This window comes from Lampetra planeri, chromosome 17, assembly GCF_965212315.1.
Source record: "Lampetra planeri chromosome 17, kcLamPlan1.2.h2, whole genome shotgun sequence".
NCBI classification, from domain to species: Eukaryota; Metazoa; Chordata; class Hyperoartia; order Petromyzontiformes; family Petromyzontidae; genus Lampetra; species Lampetra planeri.
The window spans coordinates 8,977,578-9,002,161 of record NC_136123.1 but is presented as its reverse complement, the minus strand read 5'-3'; the positions used below and the strand labels follow the sequence as shown (position 1 = coordinate 9,002,161).

General features: G+C 44.5%; 1 protein-coding gene across 3 annotated transcripts in view; it reads left to right on the top strand.

The window, feature by feature from the left end:
* Positions 1 to 24,584, top strand: part of CA8 (carbonic anhydrase 8 (inactive)) — a 61,680-nt gene that overhangs the window by 6,029 nt on the left and 31,067 nt on the right. For all 3 annotated transcript variants that reach the window (XR_013586148.1, XR_013586147.1, XM_078602059.1), the window contains 4 exons: positions 6,581 to 6,772; positions 11,927 to 12,051; positions 13,419 to 13,514; positions 18,470 to 18,532. Coding sequence is in view for 1 of the 3 variants with exons in the window: in XM_078602059.1 (XP_078458185.1) it covers positions 6,581 to 6,772; positions 11,927 to 12,051; positions 13,419 to 13,514; positions 18,470 to 18,532 (476 nt within the window). In the remaining 2 variants the exon portion in view is untranslated. The remainder of the gene's footprint in view (positions 1 to 6,580; positions 6,773 to 11,926; positions 12,052 to 13,418; positions 13,515 to 18,469; positions 18,533 to 24,584) is intronic.

The following is a 24,584-nucleotide window of genomic DNA, read 5'->3' as shown; positions in this document are numbered from 1 at the left end:
ACCTTAGACCTTGTATAACATAATATAACAGTGTTGGGATAGCTGATTCTAAGCAACTTCAAAGAATACAGAAAAGTCCTTTGCACACCCTCTCATCAAAATGTTAAGTCAGTCAGAAACATGGCATGTTATAATTTAAGCTGTTTTTGTACTTGGTTTCCACAATAGCTGACTTTCCAATCATGGGACAGGCCACTTGCTGGTGTATGCAGTCTGATGCGGTGGTTACTTAACTATGATCCAGAACGTTCGAGGCGAGGGTTGTTTGGTTAACCACGAACATTTGTTCCCAAGCCAATGGGAGGTGGTAAAACAGCAAGTGGGATTTTGAACCCATTTTTGTGCACACGTGAGTGTTATCGCCTCGTACAGGTGAGGTTTCTCCAGATACTCCGGTTTCCTTTCACGTAAAAAACCCCCTTCAGTTAATTTTAAATGATAAAAAAAGCTTTACACTCTCTGGCATAAATAGAGGTGTTAAGATGTTCACGTACTCAATAAACAGCTCTTAGAAGGCGTCGAGTCTGCATGAGCCACCCATGCTTGGAGTAAAACGTGCAAACAAGTTTGCTTTGATAATGTTAGCACTGTCCTTGAAACTGATTGGACAAAACCAGAGACAGCCTCTCCTGTGGTTTTGTTTCACCGGCGTTGTAGGCCAAAGGCCGCCAAGTGGCGAACGGGACAAGGACGATGCAAACACCAAAGGATTCATAGCTCGGGCCACAAGCAGTTATGGGTCCCACAGATACTCCAGATAATAGTTTTCGAAACATGTCAATACAGGACCCTCTTTATGAAGAGTCCTGAAAGTATTCTTGGTTCTTTCGGTAAAGTCACGTAGAAGGGAAATAATGAAATGTTTTATTTTTATTATGTTTTTAAAAAGTTTTATTCAGATTTTTTTTTACTACTGTATTATTTCCCTTCTACGTGACTTTACTGAAAGAACCAAGAATATGAATCCCTGCAGTCACGAAAGCTTTAAATCTAAAAAAAAAGTCCTGAAAGTCTTGATATTCAGTGTTGCTTTCCTGGAAAATGAATAATATTTTTCCGATTCATAATTTGGTTGTTGCATTTTAAATATTTTTGGATCCGGAATATGTAAGCACACAATGTCATATTCTATTCTGAACGATCAAGGTATTTACTATGGATGTAACGATGCTAATCTTCCGTTCCACAGTGATTCAATTAAGTCGCAATTCAATTTAAGAACAGATGTTTTTGTATCATTGTGGTGAATGGTAGCACCTCTATTAGATATAGTGGTGATTGTAAACCTTTATGAAAATCAAAAGAACATGATTCTTGTCCACTCAGTGTTAAGCAGGTATTGTTTACTTACCAATCAATAGCAACGAATCGATTCACTGTGGCGCCCCCTACTATTTAACATATTCTACGATGCGGATAGCACACTTTTAACACCGTGATTCCATCCACGCAAATCAATCGGGTGCAGATGCAGTGAGAATTGGGACAGTCACCTTCTGCGAGTTGTCATACAGCCACCGAACGCTGCGATTGACAGCCCGGCGTTGCCTCGCCTCGCCAAAAATTAACCTGATGTGACTTGTGCACATAAACAGCGCCACGGTGACCACAATCAATTGACCATAACTTGACCGAAGCAACACTCCCACAACATGTAGCCAGTAGCCACGTGTCTCTAAATGTATCTGCCAGCAAAACCACCGCTGCTTTGCGGCCAATTTGTTCAGAATTTACCGCTGTGCCTGTAAAAACACTGGAGGTAGTTGGGACAATCCACACAAAGAGGAGTGTGGCACAACTTGCTGGGTAGGAAAGGGAGTTGCGTTAACTGGAAGTGCTGTCGCGTTAAATTAACGGGCACGCTGTGTACCCTGTATCTTTTGAGTCTCAGACGAATACCGCTTTCCGGCGATTGTGTTGACAAATCGTGGGAGAGTTCTCATTTTTAATTAAAACGCCCTTCCCCCTCTTCCCCGTATTTAGCGTCAAGCTGAGTTATGCTTTCTGCTAATTGTTCACTCACTTCCTCTCATTCCCATCGAAATCTGTTGAGTGCATCCGGTTAGTTCAAGCGTGGCTTTGTAGCGAAGGAATACGCATGGTGGCCCAATTAATTATCCTAAACGTAGTGCTGTGTCCAGCAGACTCAATGGAGTTGCATAATAAAGTATATACCTTGTATACGTAAGTCAAAGTAATACAAAATGAGCATCGAGATAGTCTTCATCTCCTGTATACAGCCGTCAGCCAGCGCTGGGAATTCGTAATTCCTATGGCCAGGGCAATATTTTCTCCAATGGGCAACGTCTGTTGATTTGCCAGCAAAGTGGTTTATATTTGATTAACCCTCGTGGGATGACGAGCTGAGTCATGTATGTACGTCCGTACGTTGATCTTGTTTCACACCGTACATAACCAACCGTGCCAATCAGAGGTGCGGAACAGCAATCAGGATTTGAGTCGACCCACAATCAGGATTTGGTCTCGCAACCTTTTGATTTTGAGCCACTTGCTCTACCGCCGAGCCACTTGGCCGGATTGAATATATTTAATAATAATACATTCAACTCCTTCGATTTCCGAAGAGTTGTCCTGCTACCATATCTTCATTTAATAAAAAACATGTACACAAGAGAATAACATTAAACGCAATATAAAATTGGCCATTGTTTTGGCTAAATGTGAACTTATTTTCATCGTGAATTGTGGGTAATAATGTAACAAAAAGCACGATATTTTTTACATTTCAATATTAAGTAAAATAATGCTTTATCCCATCAGTCTGCAGGACTTCTGGACTAATATTTTTCAGCTGTGCCCTGCTGAATGCATATCAGCTTAATGCTGTGTAATGTATACCATTGCAATCATAGCCTTATAATTTTATGAAACGTGAATTATCACACTGAAATTGCTAGGACGGCCCAGCAGTTTGGTGCACTTACCACTGAAGAGACTGTGGGTTACGTGGTTCGATTCTGACTGTGTCTGCGAGATAATTCTCCGGCTTCCAGTGTTATCGGAATTCGTGATCTCAGACATCGTTGAAGATGCGATTATGTGGTGGCATCATTTCACACATGTAGACCACTTTGGCAATGTCATGCTGAAGTACTGTACGAACAATACCACATAATACAGCAATTACAAAGTTCTTCAGTCATCCTCGCAACAGTGGCTTTTGGCTAACCATTGAACAAAGACGGTAACTGCATTGCACACTTTCAGATGCGCTTCTGCGGTTGTCTGCAATGCTCTTCCGAGCGTATGAAGCCACTGGAGCTATGCACTTTTAAATCAAGATTGAAAACGTATTTCCTTAGAACTGCTTTTTGTGTTCAGTTTGTTGTCCTTCCCCCGCACCTCCGATTAGCACGGTTGGCTACGTGCGGTGCGAAAGAAGTTCAACACACACATACATTGTAATACTAATATAATTGTCAGCCGTTCTAAATAGACTAATGATTGAAGGCTGCCCCACACCTTCTTGGCAATGGGTTTATTTTTTTTTACCATACTTCACCACCCTGGTCATTGTTGGTTGGTAAATGGGTGGAGGGCAGGACCAGTCCTGATATCAGTTGCCACTGTTGTTAGTTTTGGCCTGCAATCGAATCAGATTGTCAGGTTCATAGATCAGTACGCTAATCATTTTTTACCACTGCTCCCTACCTCTCTCTGTATATGCATCTTAAAGTAAAATTAGAATGTGCTGAGAAATACTTAATGATAAAACTACTACAACACAATAGTGAGCCGATAAATAATGAATGATTTATCAACAAGGCTTCCAGCATTGTAATTATGCAAGTCTCTGTTGTGACAGTCTTTGTAAAAGAGGAACTCTTTGAGGAGGCTTGGACATCATCATCTCAAGCTCCGGCTCATGTGACACAAAGAAAACAATTTGGAGAGGGACATCTCTCCGTGTAATAGTGATGGCGCAATTTCCATCACTAGCTCAGGGTCACCAATGGAAATGAAAACCAAATGGCTGGTTATAGATTTGGAGAAAGCATATGACCGTGTTCCCCACAATGTCTTGTGGGAGATGTTGCGGGAGTTTGATGTACCGGTGCCGCTTTTGTGTGCTATCCGGTCCCTCTGTTCCCAGAGTAAGAGCTGTGTCTGTATTGTTGGTGTTAAATCAAGTCGTTCACTGTGCGTGTTGGACTCTGCCAAGGGTGCGTCTTGTCGCCACTCCTGTTTGTGATTTTCACAGACAGGATATCAAGGCGCAGCTGAGGTATGGAGAGTATCCAGTAAGGGGGCATGGAGGTGGCGTCGTTGCTTTTTGCAGACAACATTGTCCTCTTTGCCTGGTCAGTCTGTGATCTCCAGCGTGCACTTGAACGGTTTGATGCCGAGTGTGAAGCAGCTGGGATGAGGATCAGCACCTACAAATCTGAGGTCATGGTTCACTCACGGGAGATGGTGGATTTTGCTCTACAGGTGAGGAAGGAACAGCTGCCCCTTAGTGGAGGAGTTTAAGTACCTCGGGGTCTCTTTCGCGAGCGATGGCAAGTGGGAGCGGGAGGTCGGCCGGCGGATCGGTGCGGCGTCCGCGATGTTGCGGGCACTATACTATCCCGTAGTAGTGAAGCGGGAGCTGAGCTCTCGAACAAAGCTCTCGGCTTACAGGTCGATCTACATTCGCACCCTCACCTATGATGGTCATGAGCTTTGGGAAATGACCGAAAGGATGAGATCACGGGTACAAGGGGCCGAAATGAGGTTTCTCCTGCGGGGTTGCCGGTCTCACTCTCCGTGACCGGGTGAGGAGCTCGGTAATCTGGGAGAGCCTCAGAGTCGAGCCGCTGCTCCTCCGGACCGAGAGGAGCCAGTTGAGGTGGTCCAGGCACCTGGTAAGGATGTCCCCCCGATAGATTCTTCCTGGAATTCTACCGGGCAGCACGTCCCACTGGGCGAAGATCTCGAGTCTGTTTCCAGGGAAAGGGAGGCCTGGACTGCCCTATTCAATATGCTGCCGCCACGACCCTCAATGAATGTCGGGTTCATCTTCTTGGTTCTTTCGGTAAAGTCACGTAGAAGGGAAATAATAAAAAAATAAAATAAAAAAATAAAGTTTATTATTTTATTATTTTATTATTTCCCTTCTACGTGACTTTATTTCCCTTCTACGTGACTTTACCGAAAGAACCAAGAAGATGAATCCCTGCAGTCACGAAAGCTTTAAATCGAAATTTAGAATGTCGGGTTATGGTGAAGATAGATATTTGTGCCCTGGGGGTTGAGTGGTGGACACATTTGTTAGCGATCAGAACCGGGCCTACCTCGCACCGTAACTAACCAGCACAGTGATGTGATGCATGGTCAAAACAACATGGTGTTGGGGAAGTCTTCTACCATTGGTCATTGAAAATGGATGGATTAATAAATGTTGTTACGTATATATACCTCAACTGCGTGTACCAGGCTGTCTTAACAAACGTTTGCCGCAAGCTACGTGAATGACAAACATAAATCGTCGTGCTTTGTTTCCCCCAATTGCACTAAACTTGTGACGTCGGCTTCAGATGATGAGATGAAGAAAATAACATTTGAAAATTGCATGGTGGCTAACTGTGCAGAACAGCCCCGAATGATGGCACCCAACTACTGTACTTCGAAAGTCCCTTCAGTAGACTTGTTTACCCATACGTGCAGGACACCTTTTATATGCCCTGTACATCACATTTCAACAAAATAAGAACATTCTATTTGTCAGAGATGACATAAGCTGAATTAATTAAAAAGTCAAATGTAATATGATACCATTGATCTGCCACCATTGGTGACAAGGCTGAGACCATTCACTCCACTTGAGATCCCGGTTTAGTCACAGGTCGCTGCCCTCATTCAAACTCAAGATCTCGGTGCCTGCCGGCTTGACTGCTCTCACCCCTGCACCACGTGGCCACTTATAAATACATCCTTTAAAAGTCGGCGAGAAATACCATGATTGCACAATAGTGACATCCGCCGAGATGCCACTCCCGTGTATTCTAATACATTATTGCAGCATTGGCTGGTGCAGCCAACCTCCCCACACCTGGGGCCAACGTGCCCACAACCCATTCTGTGGATGTGCTCAGCGACTGTTGCGTGTTGTCGACGCGTGGCCCCCTGACCGGACTTAGACGGTGGTCCGAGGGCCCTTTCTCCTGCACTCTGCAGATGGAGCGTCTGTCGTCTGACACGGCAATTGCGAGCGTGTGATAATAACAACAAATTATAGTAAACGCAGCGTTGTGATTAGAGTGCTGTAATGGCATGCTTGATCGTATCCTTTTTTTTCTTATTAAAGAACCTTTCCGGTTGTGTTGCACAGCATGGAATACACAGCCCTAGCTGCTGTTTATCTCCAAGATAAAAAAAAACATTTGTTTTTGGTTACCTATTTCAAAATGACTGCAGGTTTACTATTTGTAAAACAAATTTTTTGTGGTGTTATTGCTCCTGCTGGCATGAAATTTAAAGCAAATGAAACGTAACTCGTGTTATCGTTAAGACAGCACTGCGGTTTGGCGATCACAATCCCCCCGTTGATTGCGCCTGACGCTTGGCTTTCTGTCGGAAGGAATGGAGTGGGGCCCGCTCTTCCCGGACGCGAATGGCGAGAACCAGTCGCCCATCAACATCAACTCCCGCGAGGCTACCTTTGACCCGAGCCTCCTGACCGCCCCGCTCTGCCTCTCCTACCTGACGTGTCGCGAGTGCGAGGTGCTCAACGATGGACACTCCCTGCACATCCACATCCGCTCCAAGTCCGGTAAGGCAAGGCGGGCTGGCCCCCACGGGGAAACCATAATGCACGAATAACATTTGCAATAGATAAAGGGTTAACGCGTCTCTTGAATTGAGCAAGGTTCAACGAGTGGTAAAAGAGTAAATAAATATAATCGTGAATTTTGGCCATGATACCAGCAGAGACCATCGCTCGCTCCTTCCTTCAACGGATGTCTCCGGATCTTTCGTGTTCGTGCGGAATCACAGAAGATGGCACGGTCAATCTAAAAACGGCCAGGCGGCCTGGTAGCCATTGCGACCGCCTCTTAGGAAGAATTCACGTGGTCAGTAGTGCGGCAACTTTTTAGTCTTTATCACGGTTGCTCAGCACCAGCCTAACAGGCCCAAACACCTGCACTTCTAATTAGCACGGTTGGTTACATACGGTGCGAAAGAAGACTTGGTAAAGAAGACGATGGGAGGGATTTCCAAATTGGATCGGTGTGAGTAGAGAAGCAGCGATAGAGAGAGGTATTTTGACCTCCAGTGTGGTGAGTGAGTGGATGAGTGAGTGAGATATTGAGACCTGCTTTGTGGTGAGTGAGTGAGTGAGTTGTTGAGACCTGCTTTGTGGTGAGTGAGTGAGTGGATGAGTGAGTGAGATGTTGAGACCTGCAGTGTGGTGGGTGAGTGAGTGAGTTTGTTGAGACCTACAGTACGGTGAGTGAGTGGGTGAGTGAGTGGGTTTCCAGAGACCTGCAGTGTGGTGGTTGAACACAGTGTGGATAAGACGAAATGGTCAGCTTGATAGGCCGAGCTCCTTGGCATGGGTGGAGCCATCAATAAGTAAACCCAAAGCAGGGATTGGTAAAATCGTGCTGTCATTTGCCAACGTTGATGTGTTTGGTCGGTAATCTTTATTTTCAGCCATATCGCAAATAATGCGTCATGATCTCATCAGATCAGAAGTCAGAATCTCTATTTATCATGGAGAAATCTGATGAGCTATGAAGCTTTGTTTCACCGATGTCCAGGAGGGGCAGGTCAAAAAGTTACAACAACAAACAATACAAAACACGACAGGAGTGCAAAGTACAGGAAAGGTAAACAAATATCTAAAAAGAAATACGTAAAATAGATAATGAGTTAAAATTTCACAAGTACATAAATTCCAAAGGTTCGGCCAGGCAGCAAAACAACAGCACGAACAGTCCCAGATCACTCCAAGACAACTCACAGTCCCTCAATAAAATTGCACATTAACCCCCGTTCCGAGACGTGTGCAAGTTTAAGAGAGATATAGCGCCGTTGTTTTTAAAGACATTGTACTCATCGCAGAGAACTGAAGCGACACGACCGCACTCTATGATAGCTGGCGCCAAACTGTGCCACACGCCCTCCCGCATGGCCTTGTGGGAGCTTCGGTACGTCTTCCGATTTGAAGGCGTACCAATAAAGTTAATTTATTTCAGTTCTTTTTCCGAATCGGACGATGAACGTCATCTGAATGGAATCGGAAAAAAAACCAATGATGTACACATACGTCATCGGAATGGGAAAGGGTTAGGACAGGGGTCGGCAACCTACGGCTCCGGAGCCGCATGCGGCTCTTTACGGGCTGCTTCTTGACAATATGTACGTATGTACAGTATGTACTCAGATGCATTGCGGCTCTTGAAATACTGAATTTTGTACCGAATTGGAAAGAAATGGCTCTTCTTGTTATTTTGGTTGCCGATCCCTGGGTTAGGATGTCAGAACCTGGGGGGGAATGTTGCACGTGCTGACAGCCTGGCTGCCTTCCCGCTTGTGTCTGGTTTCTCGGGCCTTTGAGCCGCGTTCTGTCTTCGAGAGCGATTGAATACCGTTTGCTTTTAAAGTTGAAATTAGCATTATTATAAGCTTCGAAATGAAAGCACGTAAAAAAACTATTCACAGAGGTGAAAACATTTCCACTAAACGAATAAATATGATATACAGGCTAGATGAGGCAGAACACTGATAAACAGCATTTGCACTCATTTATTTCAAGCAGTGAATCATTGTAGAAGAACAATTAAGTGGGAACACACATATAAAGTGACCCAAAATTGTATCAAGTTCATGACGTTCAGATGTGTAATGGACTTAATAAGAGACTGTTTTGGATGCCAATGTAGTGGTCCTGTTGGTGGCCCTGAGCCAGTGGTTGAAATATTCAGGCATCCCACATGCATCGTGAATCTCTCAAGGAAAGCTTCACTGAGCCTCAAGACCCTTTGAGATATCCTTGGCCAATTTAATGTCGAAGAGGTTGTGTTGCGTGTTGGTGGAATCTAGAGTAGCCAGAGAAAACATCACTCAGTGAGGTGATAACACGCAAGGCTCCACAAATATGGATTCTCTAAACCAATTTTATGTAACTGTACTCACTTCTGGCCGCCTCGCATCCCATTGGCTTTGGAAATGTGATCCACAAACCCTTGCCTCCAATGTGCTGGATTGTAGGTGGGTGCCCACTACGTGATATTCAAAAAGTATTTTTTTTTCCACTGGAACATCCGAGCCGTGCCATGGCCATGTCGAGCCAAGCCGGCAGTGCAGGTCAAACATCACGGGGTATATGTCCACGACAGAAGCCGAGCCATGCTGCTGACGTCACACTCAATGATTGAGATGTGTGAAGATGACGCAGTGATGTGCATGCACACACTCACGCAACACTTCATCAGTGTGTCAAGTCTCCGACTTGCTGAATGTAATTGTATTGATCTCCTGTTAGTGTGATGACGCCACACACAATGCATGCGTTTTATTAGCTCTGCCACTGGTCCGCTTTTGGTCCCGAGCAGGATTTAGACACCTTGTGGGGCTGTACTGTAAGGGCCCCACACTGGCACGGCTCAGATGTGCCAGTGGAAATGGGCTATATGTGGCTACCTTCTCAAATAAGCAGTGGGGCAGCCCCCATGCGAGTTGGTAGCCATTGAGCCTGGGTTGGAAATTCCACATTCTTTTATGGGAACCACTCGACTGGAAATCTGTGAAAAAGAGCTTCATAGCTCATCGAATGCCTCCAGTCTTAAACACATTCCTGCGGAGGGAGCTGGTAGGAACGTTGGGTTGCTCGGTCAATGGCCAGGGTCAACGGCGGCGTGGTGTATTCCGCAAATATGGCCGACTGTGAGGGAGGGCCCACGCCGGCGTGAGTATGTTAAACGTTGAGTTTTATAAGGGCACCACGGGGTGACCAGCCCTACCCCTCCCACCCCCCACCCAGCCCCACCCTCCCCACCCAGCCCCTCCCCACCCTCCCCACCCAGCCCCTCCCCACCCTCCCCACCCAGCCCCTCCCCTCCCTCCACTCCTCACCCAGCCCCAACCTCCCCACCCAGCCCCTCCCCACCCTCCCCTCTGCACCCAGCCACACCCCTCCCATTTTTGGATGCACAACGGACGGACACAATAATCCCCTGTGGGCTGGTGTAACCAGGAGGTTCCTACCAGTATAAAGATTCTGATTCAAAGGTTGGCGACTGTTAGTTTATCATCAAAGTGGTATCAATTTGATGTACCTGGTGGGGATGATGTACTGATTCAAGCCTCAAACGGGATTTGAACTTACTGCTTTTACAAATGCAAGTCAAGTGTTTTTTTCCACAAGTGGCACTCAGCCATATTCACAATGTTAGAATTTTGCAATTAACACCCGTTCCGTTTTGCAGTCAACAAATCTCAGACGTTGCCTGTGTACAGGTGCAACGATTCACCCACCGCCCCGACTCCTGGTGCCAAAATGAAATGACACAAGATTGGGTCGCGATGAATTTTTTTCTAACATTGCCGTGAATGGTTTGAGCCTCTAAATAGCCACAGTGATCACACGAACTGATTGCGTACAACATGCTCAAATGTAAAAACATTGATTCTTACAATTGTGATTCAATACGTGTGGCACGAGATGAAGAATCTGTATTCATCTGTCTATGGAGGCATCGTTAAACCCCAATTGACTATGCCAAATTGGTATCCCTGTATATTTTATGAGATAAGCCAATGGCACAATGTTCCATATCAGCCCGTGTTGGATCAAGTGTTGGGTACATTCTAATAAATGGTTTTGTTTAAACGAAGGACCCGATTTAGCACATGTTATCAATTCATGGTCTAATATATTATCCCAAAAAAGTGCAATAAATAAAAGTGCATTTCAGCATTTAGAAATGACCTCAAAGCTCACGTAAGCGCTTCTTTCCATTCAGGAAACCTGCTAAATTATTTAGCCAGCAGCCTTGCTGCTTCCCGTATTTACAGGCGACTACAGACTTTGCTTTGGCAGACTGTCGTAGAATTAATTTACCATGCCATGTCTCCTTTAATGCTGGGTGGCCTGCTGGTCAGTGCAGTCACCCAGAGGTCCAGGGTTCTCTGGTTCGACTCTAACCTTGGCCGGCTGATAATAATGAATGCCCTCTTAAAACGCTATTAAATTGACCCTGCTGTCTGCTGTGATCTTGCACGCTTGCGAAAGATCCGGAGACATCCCTTGGAGGAAGGAGCGAGCGATGGTCTCTGCTGGTGTCATGGCCAAACCGTGATAGTTACTCAATTATATTTACTCTTTTACCAACCGTACAACCTTGCTCAATTCAAGAAACGTGTTAAATCCTTGTCCATTGCAAACATTAATGGTGCGGTTTGTTGATGGCCGATTGGCATTTTGGGCCTTTGCTCGGCAGCCGCGACTTAAAGACGAACAAAACTCAGCTGTGAGATTTCCCATTCATTAATCCTTGTCGAGGACAAATGCCTGCGCCCTGACCTAACGTGAGATTCGTCTATACACAAACTCTCAAAAAGTTATATTTGCTCAGAAGATTTTGATGACAATGATGAATGAAAAATGGTCGTTTAATTACTTAAGTGAGTCTCAAATTTTTTTTTTAAGTCTTACCAGTCAGGGTATATTTATCTTATTTTATTTACATCGAGTGTTGCTAGAAAACCCCCATGCACGCAAGGCAACTGGACACACATTCCATACAGATTTGTCAGCAACCCACTTTCTGATACAGGTATCCACAGACCACCTCGTGTGCTGCTGGCAGCTTGGATGTCGCGTGCACACTCGGTTAAGTCTGCGAGATCCACCTTCAAGGGGCTCGAGTACAGGCTTGGTGACACTGATGTCCGTTCTCTCCCCCCCCCCCTGTGTTAGTGACGACAGGGGGACCCTTTCCCATTGGCCAGGAGTTTGAACTGTCCCACGTTTGCTTCCACTGGGGTAAAGAAGATCAGCGAGGCTCCGAGCACACCGTGAACTTCAAAGCCTTCCCCATGGAGGTGAGAAGGCCGTTGTTCTTCTTGGTTCTTTCGGTAAAGTCACGTAGGAGGGAAGTAATAAAATAATAAAAATAAAACATAATAAAATAAAATAATTCTCACGACGTTTCGGCTACAACGCAAGCAGCCGTCTTCAGGTGAAGAAGAAGAAATAATAAAAATAAAACATAATAAAATAAAATAATTCTCACGACGTTTCGGCTACAACGCAAGCAGCCGTCTTCAGGTGAAGAAGACGGCTGCTTGCGTTGTAGCCGAAACGTCGTGAGAATTCTTTCATTTTATTATGTTTTATTTTTATTATTTTATTACTTCCCTTCTACGTGACTTTACCGAAAGAACCAAGAAGATGAATCCCTGCAGTCACGAAAGCTTTAAATCGAAATTTAAGTCCGTTGTTGTTGCATGGATCTCCAAGCCCAGTCTTTTGCAAAACACTCATTGTCGAGGACAGTGCATATCATTATCATTATCAGAGTTGTTTATTTTTGTTTGCATTTGACTGCTTGTGTTGTGGTTATTGCAAACATGATGCTTTGTATAAAGGTGTCAGTTTTTGTACCAGTTGAAAGGGTAAACACCTTATACTACTCATTGTCAAGCCTTACACAGATGATCGGATGTTTTTTCCAATGCATTCGACAATATCAGTTCAGAAGGCCCATTACTACAGTTGATGAACTTACATTTTTATCATTGTTATTATTATTATTATCATCATCATCATATATTGGTAATCAAAGAGACCATCCCTTGATTATTGTTATATCTTGTGTACATGGCAGGACAGGTCGAGCAGTAGTGGTAAGCGCACTGCACTATAAACTCCTGCAACCTGAGATCAGTTCCTGGTCATGGCATGAAAGCAGTGGTGATATCTCAAAAATCTTAATCTTTATATTTATTTATACTGGAGGAATCCGATGAGCTATAAAGCTCATTTTCACAAATCTGAACTGGTCCTGAACATTCCTTCACCAACCGGACCACAATGAACATAGTTGTGAGAGTATCTAAATGCTATTCTTGGTTCTTTCGGTAAAGTCACGTAGAAGGGAAATAATAAAATAATACAAATTAAAACATTATAAAATAAAATTCTCACGACGTTTCGGCCACAACGCACGCAGCCAAAAACGTCGTGAGAATTGTATTTTATTATGTTTTATTTTTTATTATTTTATTATGTTTTATTTCTATTATTTCCCTTCTACGTGACTTTACCGAAAGAACCAAGAATATGAATCCCCGCAGTCACGAAAGCTTTAAATCGAAATCTAAATGATAATTGTTAGAGTATTACTACTACTCACATACAATCACCGTGGTGAGTTTTGAAACATTCTCGTGGCTCTTCTTCTTTTCAGTGCCACCTTATTCACTGGAATGCCACTTTGTACAAAAACATAGAGGACGCAATGGGCAAAGAAAATGGGATTGCTATCATCGCTTTGTTTGTCCAGGTAAGATTGCACTGCTCCCAACACCACTCTCATTTAAAGCCCTTTTCTCGCTCAGCGCCCAAACAGGGCGACCGTTTAACAAAACTTCGCCCAGTAATTGATCCGTCTTAGAGGGAGAATCAGCATCTCTGCGTACACGCATAGTGTAGTACAAAGAAAGTTCACACCAAGTGCACGTGTCGTGTACACATAGATGTATATCGTTAAATGTTGGACAGTAGACAAATATTGAGGCAGCATTGCACTTTGTCACAATAGCATGACTGTCCTCACACTTCAACTCGAATCAGTGTCTCTGTGCTCGCATCGTGTGCGGTGGAGCGCATCTCCATGGTAACACTGCACCACAGTACTGAACATTCCATACTCGGAGAGTGTCGGACAATATTTGAAAGACGAGCATTTGCCTTTAAAGGGTAAGTGCTCTATAATCGAGGGGACTGATTGGTTTAGTTTGCTGGTGGGTCAACTGGTTACACTGCGGGGAACGGTGGTGCGGTGGTTAGCGCACTGAGTTACGAACCCGACGAACAGAGTTCGATTCCCACTCACGGCCAACATCAGTGATGAATGTCTGTGCCTGTTCTAGGCCTCCCTTAGGTTGACTCACCCTTCAATGAGTACCCGATTCAGCGGTTGCACCCGATTCAAGAGCCGAATGGCTCACAGGGCTATACCTAATAAATGAACTTTGAACCTGGAATGGTGTGTAAACATCAGCATGGGATGAAAAGGTGGCAGGGTGTGGTGGTGGCCACCTACCCCCCCCCACACCCGTGGTCCACGTTGACATTCATTGAGGCTATATGGGGGATCTTTGTCTTTCCATGTTGTAAAAGCAAAAAAAGTTCGCGACAACAAATTAGTCATGTTCTTAGGTTTTTTCGGTAAAGTCACGTTGGTAAAAAATAAAAATTAATAAAAAATAAAATAAAGATCACGACCTAAGAATATGAATCCTTGCAGTCACGAAAGCTTCAAATCTAAAAGTAGAATAATATTTTTTATTTAACTTTTATTAATTTAAAATTTTTACCTACGTGACTTTACCGAAAAAAACCTAAGAATATGAATCATTGCAGTCACGAAAGCTTCACATCTAAAATTAGTCATGGTAAAGGAGAAAGGCACATCACTGTTTCTATCCCAGTCATCCTCAATAATTCGTCTACGGTACACGTGTTACTTCCAATTGTGGCTCTCCAACAGATATATTTGATTGTTGAGTGCACTTGTGCATTACGTGACAATTTTTTGCGAATGTATTTACATTCAAGCATAAACTTTGCAGTCGTGTTCATTAAATTATTCAATCAGGTTCTATAATCGGCTTCGGAATGTTTTCATCCAGCAGTGGAGATATCATGTTGGACGATGACAATTGATGATGAGAGATTTGAAACGCGCAGTACATTTTTTTTCTTCCCATCTTGAGTTCATCAATTCATTAAAATCTGAATTCTCTTTTGAAGTGCATACTGTATGTGATTTAAAATAATATGCTGGCGTTCCCAGCCAGGCTAGCACTGAAGAGGGAGACCGCATTTAATAGACTCAGCTGAATTATTGAGCAGGCAACGCTTGTGTGTTGGATTGGTAATAAGCCTGTTAAAAATTCACTTTGACACTTGCTACAATCATCCTGAAATGACAGGTCAGAATTTAATAGAAAAATGAAAACACCGACATATAAAACTCTTCAGAATAATACATCTCACGGTAGTATGAATACATGCTTTGAAATGGTGACCATAAAACCATTTTTTAATGAACTCTAATTTTTCATTCCCAGTTCCACTTTTCAGTTTTCTAACACAGCCGCCTCATTCATGTCTGTTTGTGAAATTCAATGCTGGGCTTGCTTGTTTGGAGAATATAACCAAAGCATTATATTACAGCCTGTTTGGGTTTTTTTTTGCTGTACAGTGCCCCCATTCACACCGGGTGCCGTACAGCTGAAGCAAGTCGCTATAGCACGGCCAGTATCTGGTCTCTGGTGGCGCAGCTCCAAAACAAAATGTACAATCCACATTTAAACCTTGCCGCGACTGAGATACAGCACCGTTAAGCACGGAAGCAAAATGTACAAAAACGATTACGGAGCAAACTACTTTTACGTAAAAAAAGAAGTCTTTAGTGATTTGCCTTCTGAGGTAGTGTTCAACATCCTGTTTAGGATACTGAGCCAGTGGTGGGAATGAAACAGTTATAATAATGCTATTTATAAAGCATCTTTCATCAAGAATCTCAAATCACTGTACAAGACACAGCAGACACTCAGCACGACAATAACTCGTGGAACGAAAAACTAGGAACTGACAAAATATTAAAATAAATACTAAACTCCATTTTCTGAATTGGCAAAAAGTTGAAACACATTCCTGCCAGAGGGAGCTGGTAGGAACGTTGGGTTGCTCGGTCAATGGCCAGGGTCAACGGCGGCGTGGTGGATTCCGCAAATATTCCCGACTGTGAGGGCGGGCACAAGCCGGCATGAGTAGGTTAAACGTTGAGTTTTATAAGGGCACCACGGGGTGACCAGCCCCTCCCCTCCCCACCCAGCTCCACCCCTCCCACCCCCCACCCAGCCCCACCCCACCCTCCCCACCCAGCCCCTCCCCACCCTCCCCACCAGCCCCTCCCCACCCTCCCCTCCCCACCCAGCCCCACACTCCCCACCCAGCCCCTCCCCACCCTCCCCTCCCCACCCAGCCCCTCCCTGCCCACCCAGCCCGTCCCTGCACGACGGACGGACACAATAATCCCCTGTGGGCTGGTGTAACCAGGAGGTTCCTACCAGTATAAACGGAAGTGTATCGATAAGATTTAAAATAAGCTTAAAAAATGTCCACAGACTTTAGAGATTGTGATGTCTCATGGGACAGAGTTCCAGAGTATGGCGGCCAACATGCTTGCAGGGGCGAGTTTTACGCGAGATGCCCGCAGCTGACGTCCCCACAATGTGATACTCATTTTATCGACCCCGAAAAATGGCAGGATGAATACGATAAAATCGCAAAGGCAAATTGCAAATGTATGAAATAATAAAAACATTATTGAGCAAGTAGCCTTATAATGCATGCAGTGTCCCTTCACTGAAAACGTAGCCCTGCGAATACGTGTGTGTGCAGGCATTAGGTGAATAGATTTCTCTATTTGTGCTTGGCTCTGAAAGTGTGCTATCAATAAGCTCTCTGTGTCCTGTGCACTGAGTGCCTCGTGTGCTTTGTACTCGATATTCTATCATCTGGTATGAATTTAATTTCACAGTTATTGACATGCCCGTGCTGTTTGGCATGCGCGTGACGTTGCTGATGTTTACGGGCGATTGTTTTTCGACAGTGGACTCGTTCACCTCGTGTTTAATTGGCGTGCGATGAGAGGCTTTCGTCTGCAAATTGGAAGTGAAAAGTCAAGCCGCCAATCGTCCCTTACAAGTAGATACAAAATAGACACACCAGCGGACGGTGGCCAGGATTTGAACATTTTCAATGATGACGGATCACAATGATGACATCATTTATAATGCTTACATTATTTATAATGTAATATCGTATTACATCAATTCACATTACATGTTGCTTTAGCAATAGATAAATATGGGCTTTGAATAAGCTTAACATTTCCACAACCGGCTCAGGGCCACCAACGGAGATGACCACTGTCCTCTTGCTAATTGGAGCAAGGGATTCAGTAACATGATGTACTTTCCATTGATGCAGTCTTAATGTAGCTGCAACCACTTAATGTGACTTTGTACATTAAATCATTATATTGTTTCATTGACTTAAGGACACCACGTTAAGTCGAATTACTTATTCTGTCGGGAATTTGTACATCTCGACACGGTGGCGAGATGTTAACTATCTCGCCTGGTATGCAGGAGGTCATAGGTTCAATCCCGACCCTGACGCCTATATATTTGGAGTTTACACGTTCTCCCCGTGGTCGCGTAGATTTTTCTCCAGCTTGTCCGGTTTTTCCCTAAACATTTAGAAACATGCGTGTAGATTAATTGGGTGCTGGAAATTTCCACATGATAAGCCACTTCGTTAAGCTATCATTTGTGGCCAGGTCGCTTCTGAAACAGAGCTATATAGCCCAGTGGGCCTTACCTGGTAAAATGAAAAGTTTACACCATTGGAACCTCATTTGCCAGTAAAAAATATGATCATTGGTTTTTTACCCTTCTATCTGGCAACAAAACTGACACCTTTTTTACAAGGAGTCATGTTTGCATAGACCACAATACCTGCAGCCATAATGCAAACAAAAAACATAACTCTGATAATATATGCACTGTCCTTGAAGTTGATTGGTCCACACCCGAGACAGCTTTCCTTAGAGCCTAGTCTCACATGGGTTGGACCAGATGATGCGCCTTTTGGCGTCATTTGAACCAGATGACGCGCCTTTTGGCGTCATCTGGTCCAACCCATGTGAGACTAGGCTCTAAGGAAAGCTGTCTCGGGTGTGGACCAATCAACTTCAAGGACAGTGCATATATTATCAGAGTTATGTTTTTTGTTTGCATTATGGCTGCAGGTATTGTTGTCTATGCAAACATGACTCCTTGTAAAAAAAGGTGTCAGTTTTGTTGCCAGATAGCATGGTAAAAAACCAATTATCATGAAAAGTTTAGTTTAGTTAAGTGCCTTAAAAAATAATTTCCTTTGTGTTTGACTTGTATTTGTAAGTGTTTAAGTTATTATAACACATGCAACCATCAGTACTTGATAAATATCACCTCCGATTAGCACGATTGGCTACATATGGTGCGAAAGTTCAACATACATACATACTTAGCGGCAGCAAGGATAACATTTTTTGAGTCGAGATGAGAGTGAGATTGGAGGTGATACTCCGTACATTGTTTTTTTTTTACCATACTGTTATTCTACAGACAATTTGCTGATGAGAGTACAATTAATGGCTGCTATTGATATGCTTTACAGATAGGTCGAGAGCACCTGGGACTCAAAGGGTTGACCGACATTCTTCAGGAAATCCAATACAAGGTAGGTTGGCTGCCACAACAAGTGTCCATTTACACGAATGGGGAATCATGTGTACACGAAGGATGGCCCCAAGCGTGAAAGCATATTCAGCAAATGGCAAACGTTTTAAACATTCAGAAATAGTTTTGATATTCTTTAACAGGTAAAAAAACTGCTTACACTTTAAATGTTTGATGTAAAATCAACGATTTTTGCTTTCAGATGTGTTTAACACAGATGAGTTGAGAGAGCGATTCAATTGTAATAATCAGCCTTGATGGGTAAATGTAATTATAATGACTCTGTCGAAAGTTAAGAGTGTTTCTTCTATGGGTAGACTGGTCCCTGCTGCCATATTGTAATGGTCAGCACACTGTACCTGCAATCCAAAGAGCTCAGATTTTTTTTTATATTCTGCCATGGCAGTCGAAACACTAGTGCAAGTTTCTCGAATCTACGCCACCTATACCCATCCAGCATTATAAATGGGAACACAGCACTTAGTTAATTGCCAGCTCGTGTGTAATGGGGCAAAGTGGTGGTACACCAACCTTTTCCAACACATCCAGTCATCGTGGAAGATGAGACTAAATTACTGTCGAAACTTCACTCCAGTGGAGGCCCTTCTTCCAGCAGTGGCTTAAGCAAGGAATTTATGGACACCACATTCAAATTAACACTTTTATTACATGCTTTTTATTAACTCACTCTGTATGTAGTTGTGTCCTCAAATTTTGTAACTAAATTTTTACCCACTTCCCAATGTGGTATCGACTGCAAACTTGGTAAACTTATGTCATACTGATGACAATATTATATTTTATCATTAAAATTAAAAAAAAAAATATTTTAAAACATTATTTTTCATATGTTATGTTTCGGATGGGGTCTAATTGTCCACGCTCAACTGACGTTGGCTGTAAACGGCCCCTTACGTTATGGCAAGCTTCGGGGCCACTTCCTGGAGTCGTGGAGTTCTTCCATTATTAGTACGGTACATTTCATTAAGCGTGTTTAAAAAAAAGTTTTAAAAATATTACTTATATTAGACTGGCTCCTGCCATAAAATTTCGTGTAATTTCCACCAATACCTTATGGTCAGTAATAGATTTGTTTACCACCACCATAGAGATCTTGAGCAGTCATATATTTAAGATTGCTTCAGCTATTATATTTTTGCGCATGGCAATATGCGTTATGGCCAGCGCAAGTTTCGTGGTCTCGGCCCAAAGACCTGGAACAACGCTATCCAAGCTCACATTCAGGATCCATCCCTGAGTCCAAGCTAGTTCTGCAACACTCAAAGCAGTTTTAAGTTTTCATGACTGCAGGGATACATACTCTTTGGTTCTTTCGGTAAAGTCACGTAGGTATAAAATAAACTAAATTAAATCACGACGTTCCGGGCGCAACACAAGCGTCCGTCATCAGGTAGGACAACCACAGCAAGAAACAATTGCTTAAGTGGGCAAAAGAGTTGCTGTGACAAGAGGCTATATAGGTAAGAGAGGGGGGAGGAGCCAGGGAGGAGAGATAGAGAGGGGGGTGTGGGGTAGGGCGAGCAAGGAGAGCAAGGCAACATGCCGGGGGGGAGCGGGGCTGGGAGTGGGAGGCTGCCTATATAGCCTCTTGTCACAGCAGCCATTTTGCCCACTTCAGCAATTGTTTCTTGCTGTGGTTGTCCCATCTGATGACGGAGGCTTGTGTTGCTTCCGAAACGTCGTGATTTAATGTAGTCATAAAAATGTGTTTTATTTTATTTATTTAATTAGTGATTTAATTTAGTTTTCCATTTTTATTATTTTTTACCGACGTGACTTTACCGAAAAAAACAAAGAGTACGAGTCGCCATTAACCACGTGACTGGTGTACAAGTCCCGTTAATCAACAATCCTGCCAGCCACCCACAGGCCCAACTAAGTCATCAAATGCTGGTGGACACACGTGCATTGATGTACTGCACAGCACATAAGGACTTTCACAAAACCACACTTTATTCCCTTGCTGCACGAGGAAATCATTAAAGGAGTGGTCCATTCCTAATGTGCCACACATTGCTGACATAAAATGCAATATGTGTACGTATGTGTGTCCTGGGTCACCATATTTTCTTAATTTATACAAAAATACACATGTAGCCTCTTTGAAAGAATGATATCATTAAATAGTTGCCATGGTGATATGGAAATGTCACGCGCTATTTAAGTACCATATTCACATTTCACATATGCACTTTTGATCTTTATATTGTATGCGCGCACACAGACTTTAAATTGGTGACAGAGCCTTCAAATATAATACGTGGCTATTTGTGAAATTAAAATGAGATTGACGTCAGATATTATATTTTCTTTCTTTTCTGTAGTGAACACTGGTTAGTGTAGTTCCATGACATCAGCCCTCTTTGGTGCTCAATTGCATGACAAATGTTAACAAAGGCCCATTTTTACTATCATCTGCAACTTAGATTTAGAAAATACAGGGATTATAATTATGCTGAGCCTTCTCTTCAGAGTCTGTAATCTTATCACACGTGTATGTTTTTAAATAGCTTACATGAGAAATTTCTTACGGATGAGGAACAATCAAAAAGTACTGAGAAGAATACATTGACAATTTTAGGCTCATAATGACTTCCATATGAATCAACTATATTCATATCATAGCATACGTTGAAATGTACAATTAGGTACAAAGATTCAGCCAATAAAGATTTAACAACAAGCATTACAAATATATAAATTTCACAATTGGGTCAAACCGTGCCCTCTTCTCTTAAGCAGTTACATACTTTTACAGCAGTTAAAGTCCTTCGAACTTTAGAGATCTGGGTTGGCAGGGAAACTGGCGTTTTCGCTGTTACTGATGGCAATTGACTTTGATCTAATTCTTTCTTTCTTTCTGTTACTTCTATTTAAACGTCTCTGACTTTATCTCACGAATGTTATCTTTCATTTATGGATTTATGTTTGCCGTTAGCTCAATTACCTCACCTTTTGTAAGACCCTCCCTTCCCCTTTTGTCAGCTCTCGGGGGTCTGTGGGTGTTTGTGCATGAATGTGTGGGGTGTGGTGGTGGGTGTACACCCAGAACCCCATTCAAACCTATAGTGGCCTGGTCTCAGCTTGCTGATGAAAGTTGCAAGCGAGAAAGCCATCATTGCTTGCAGCTGGGGTTGGCATCGCCTCCCACTCCTCCTGATGTCGAGGGGAAATGGGCTGCCTTGGGTACACGTTCCAGACCTCCCCAGAGACACTGGCTGGCAGAGGAGGTGTTCAGGCTGACTGAGAAAAAGCGACAGGCCCACTCTCATCGTCTACAGCATCCAACATCAGAAAATGAGCAGGCCTACTGCAGCCTTTGCTTGAATTTAGGAGAGCCGTGAGGCACTGCAAGGATGGGTGGTGGTCGCGGGTTGCTGAGGAGATGGAATCTGCCTCAGTGGCATGCGATCACAAATCACTCTTTAATTCCATAAAAAAGTAACTTGGAGTGCCACACCTATCACCATCATTAGGGAAAGAACGGTGATCCAATCTCCAACTCCCAGGAACAGGTTTGCAGATTTGCTGAGAATTTCTGTGAGGTCTTGGGGGAGAGGAAATCCCTCAGTCTGGAAAACATCATGGGGCAAAGTGGGGATGACCCTGCTGAGGCTGCGGTGCCTCAAATATTGGAAGAAGTAGTCACCCCCTCTGAGTGGCTGGCTGAGGTGCCATCTGTTGAGGAAGTATTGAAGGCAATCTAGAGTCTGAGACCAGGAAAGGCACCAGGCAGAGATGATCTCCCAAGTGAAATGTTAGACCACTGGATGTGTTCCACAGGATCAGAAGGATACCCTGGTGGTCCCCCTCTTTAAGAAGGTGGACTGCACAGACTGTAACAACTACAGGGGCATCTCACTCCTCATTGTGCCAGGAAAGGTCCTGGAAAGGATTATTCAACATCGCCTTGCCAGGCATTCTGAGGACAGGCTTGCGGAGCCCCAATGTGGTTTCAGGAAAGGGCGGTTCTGCACAGATGCCATATTTTGTGTCCCTCTGCTACAGCAGAGGTGTAGGGAATTCCACAAGACCTACATCTCTGCTTTATTGATCTGGTCAAGGCCTATGATGCCATCAGTAGACCTGGGCTCTGTGTTGTTCTTCATACTTTCGGAGTCCCTGACTCTCTGCTCATGATCATTAAGGACCTTCGTGATGGTGAGCGAGCCCGGGTAAAACTATGTGGCCGGGAGTCGGAGCCATTCCCTGTTCACCGTGGGGCTCCCACATGATAAAATCTATTTCGACCACGTGGTTCATGACGCCTTCGATGGCTGTACTGGAGGAATTTCCATCTGGTACAGATACAATGGGAGGCTGATCAGTGCCCAGGTGCGGTCAAGGGATGGCTCCCGATTGGTCAACCATGTTACGTATGCTGATGATCTGGTAATTGCTGCTCAATTAGAGGAGGAGTTGGAGGCACTGCTGCAGAACCTGGAGCGTGCCACTAAGAGATGGGGCCTTACCATCAGCCCCACAAAAATGAAGTACCTGCCTGGGTATTTTGTACCATCAGACACTCTAACCCCACAACTCCCAATTGAGATAGGGCAGTTGTAGAGAGAGTGGAGTGTCTCCCATACCTGAGCAGTGTGCTCATGACCGGCTCTGGTTTGACAGCAGAGGTCTCACTCCGAATCAGTTGAGCGGCATTATATTTTCATTGGTTGCATAACGCTGTGTAGAAGCTACCTGGTCTGTGGCTCCACACGAAGCTTCACATCTCCTTGGCCTCGGGCATGCCCTCCCTTCTCTACTCTTGTAAAACGTGGACCCCCCTAATGGAACATCTTCACTGGTTAGAAAAATTTAGGCTGGCCTGCCTACGATCCATTCTGGGTTTAACCAGGCTGGATTGTGTGAGGAGCTCACAAATCCTTGAAAGATCTGGACAACGTCCCATCGGTGAGCTCCTCTGGCAGGCCCGGCTGCATTGGTTAGGTCATGTAACCTGCATGCCCAGCCACTGCATGCCTAAACAGCTTTATGTCGGCCGGATAAAGGGGGCTAAATGGGCGCGGCACGGGCTAGAGAAGAGATGGAGTGATGTGGTACAAGAGAATGTGGAGCTGAGTGGATTTGCCAATGACTGGTACCAGCAGTGTCAAGATCGGCCTCTGTGGTGGAGGCTCGTGAAGGACGTTACTGGGCAGTTGGAGGCAGTCGTCCTCCAATAACAATGGAGGGCAGAGGAGCGATGCTCACAACAACGAGCAGAGTGCCGGGCGGCTAAAACACAGAAAGTTGGCAAAGTAGGGGGCACAGGTGGTCCATCGGCCAGTCATCTCAGTCAGTCGACCCATGACACCTGGATCTACCCCGTGACCTCCCGCAGGTGGGCGTTCGACACTTTACGTGGCCTCAACGTGCACATAGCTTGGCACGGGCGCCATGGTGATGTCGCCACCACTTAGTGGCGAATGGCGGTTGTTGTTGTTGGGAAGCGGTAGTGTGGTGGCTAATGTGCTGCACTATGAACCCGGCGACCCAAGATTGATTCTCGCTCACGGCCAACACCAGTGACGATTATTTTAACCGGTTCTGGGCCTCCCCTAGGTTGACTCAGCCTCAAATGATTACCAGGTGTGGTGTGTAAACATCGCCACTAGGGAGACAAAGGCAGTCGGGCGTGGTGCTGACCACCCACCCCCTCGTGTACTGTTCTGGCCTTCATAGGTGCTCGCTACCAGCACTTGCCCCAACAGTCTGTTTAGGCTATACAGGGGATCTTTGTACGAATGTGTGCGGAGCGCTAGTGTAGCGGTTAGTGCTGTGCTGCGATATGAACCCAGCAAACCGAGTTAGATTCCCGCTCAAGGCCACCACCAGTGGCAGGTTATCTGAACCGGTCTTGGGCCTCCTCTAGATTCACTCAGTCACAAATAAGTACCTAGTGCAATGTGTAAACATCGCTACTAGGGAGACAAAGACGGCCGGGCGTGGGGCTGGCCACCCATCCCCTGGTGTGCCATGTCAGACTTCATAGATTCTCGCTAACAGTACTTGCCCTAACAGTCTGTTAAGCC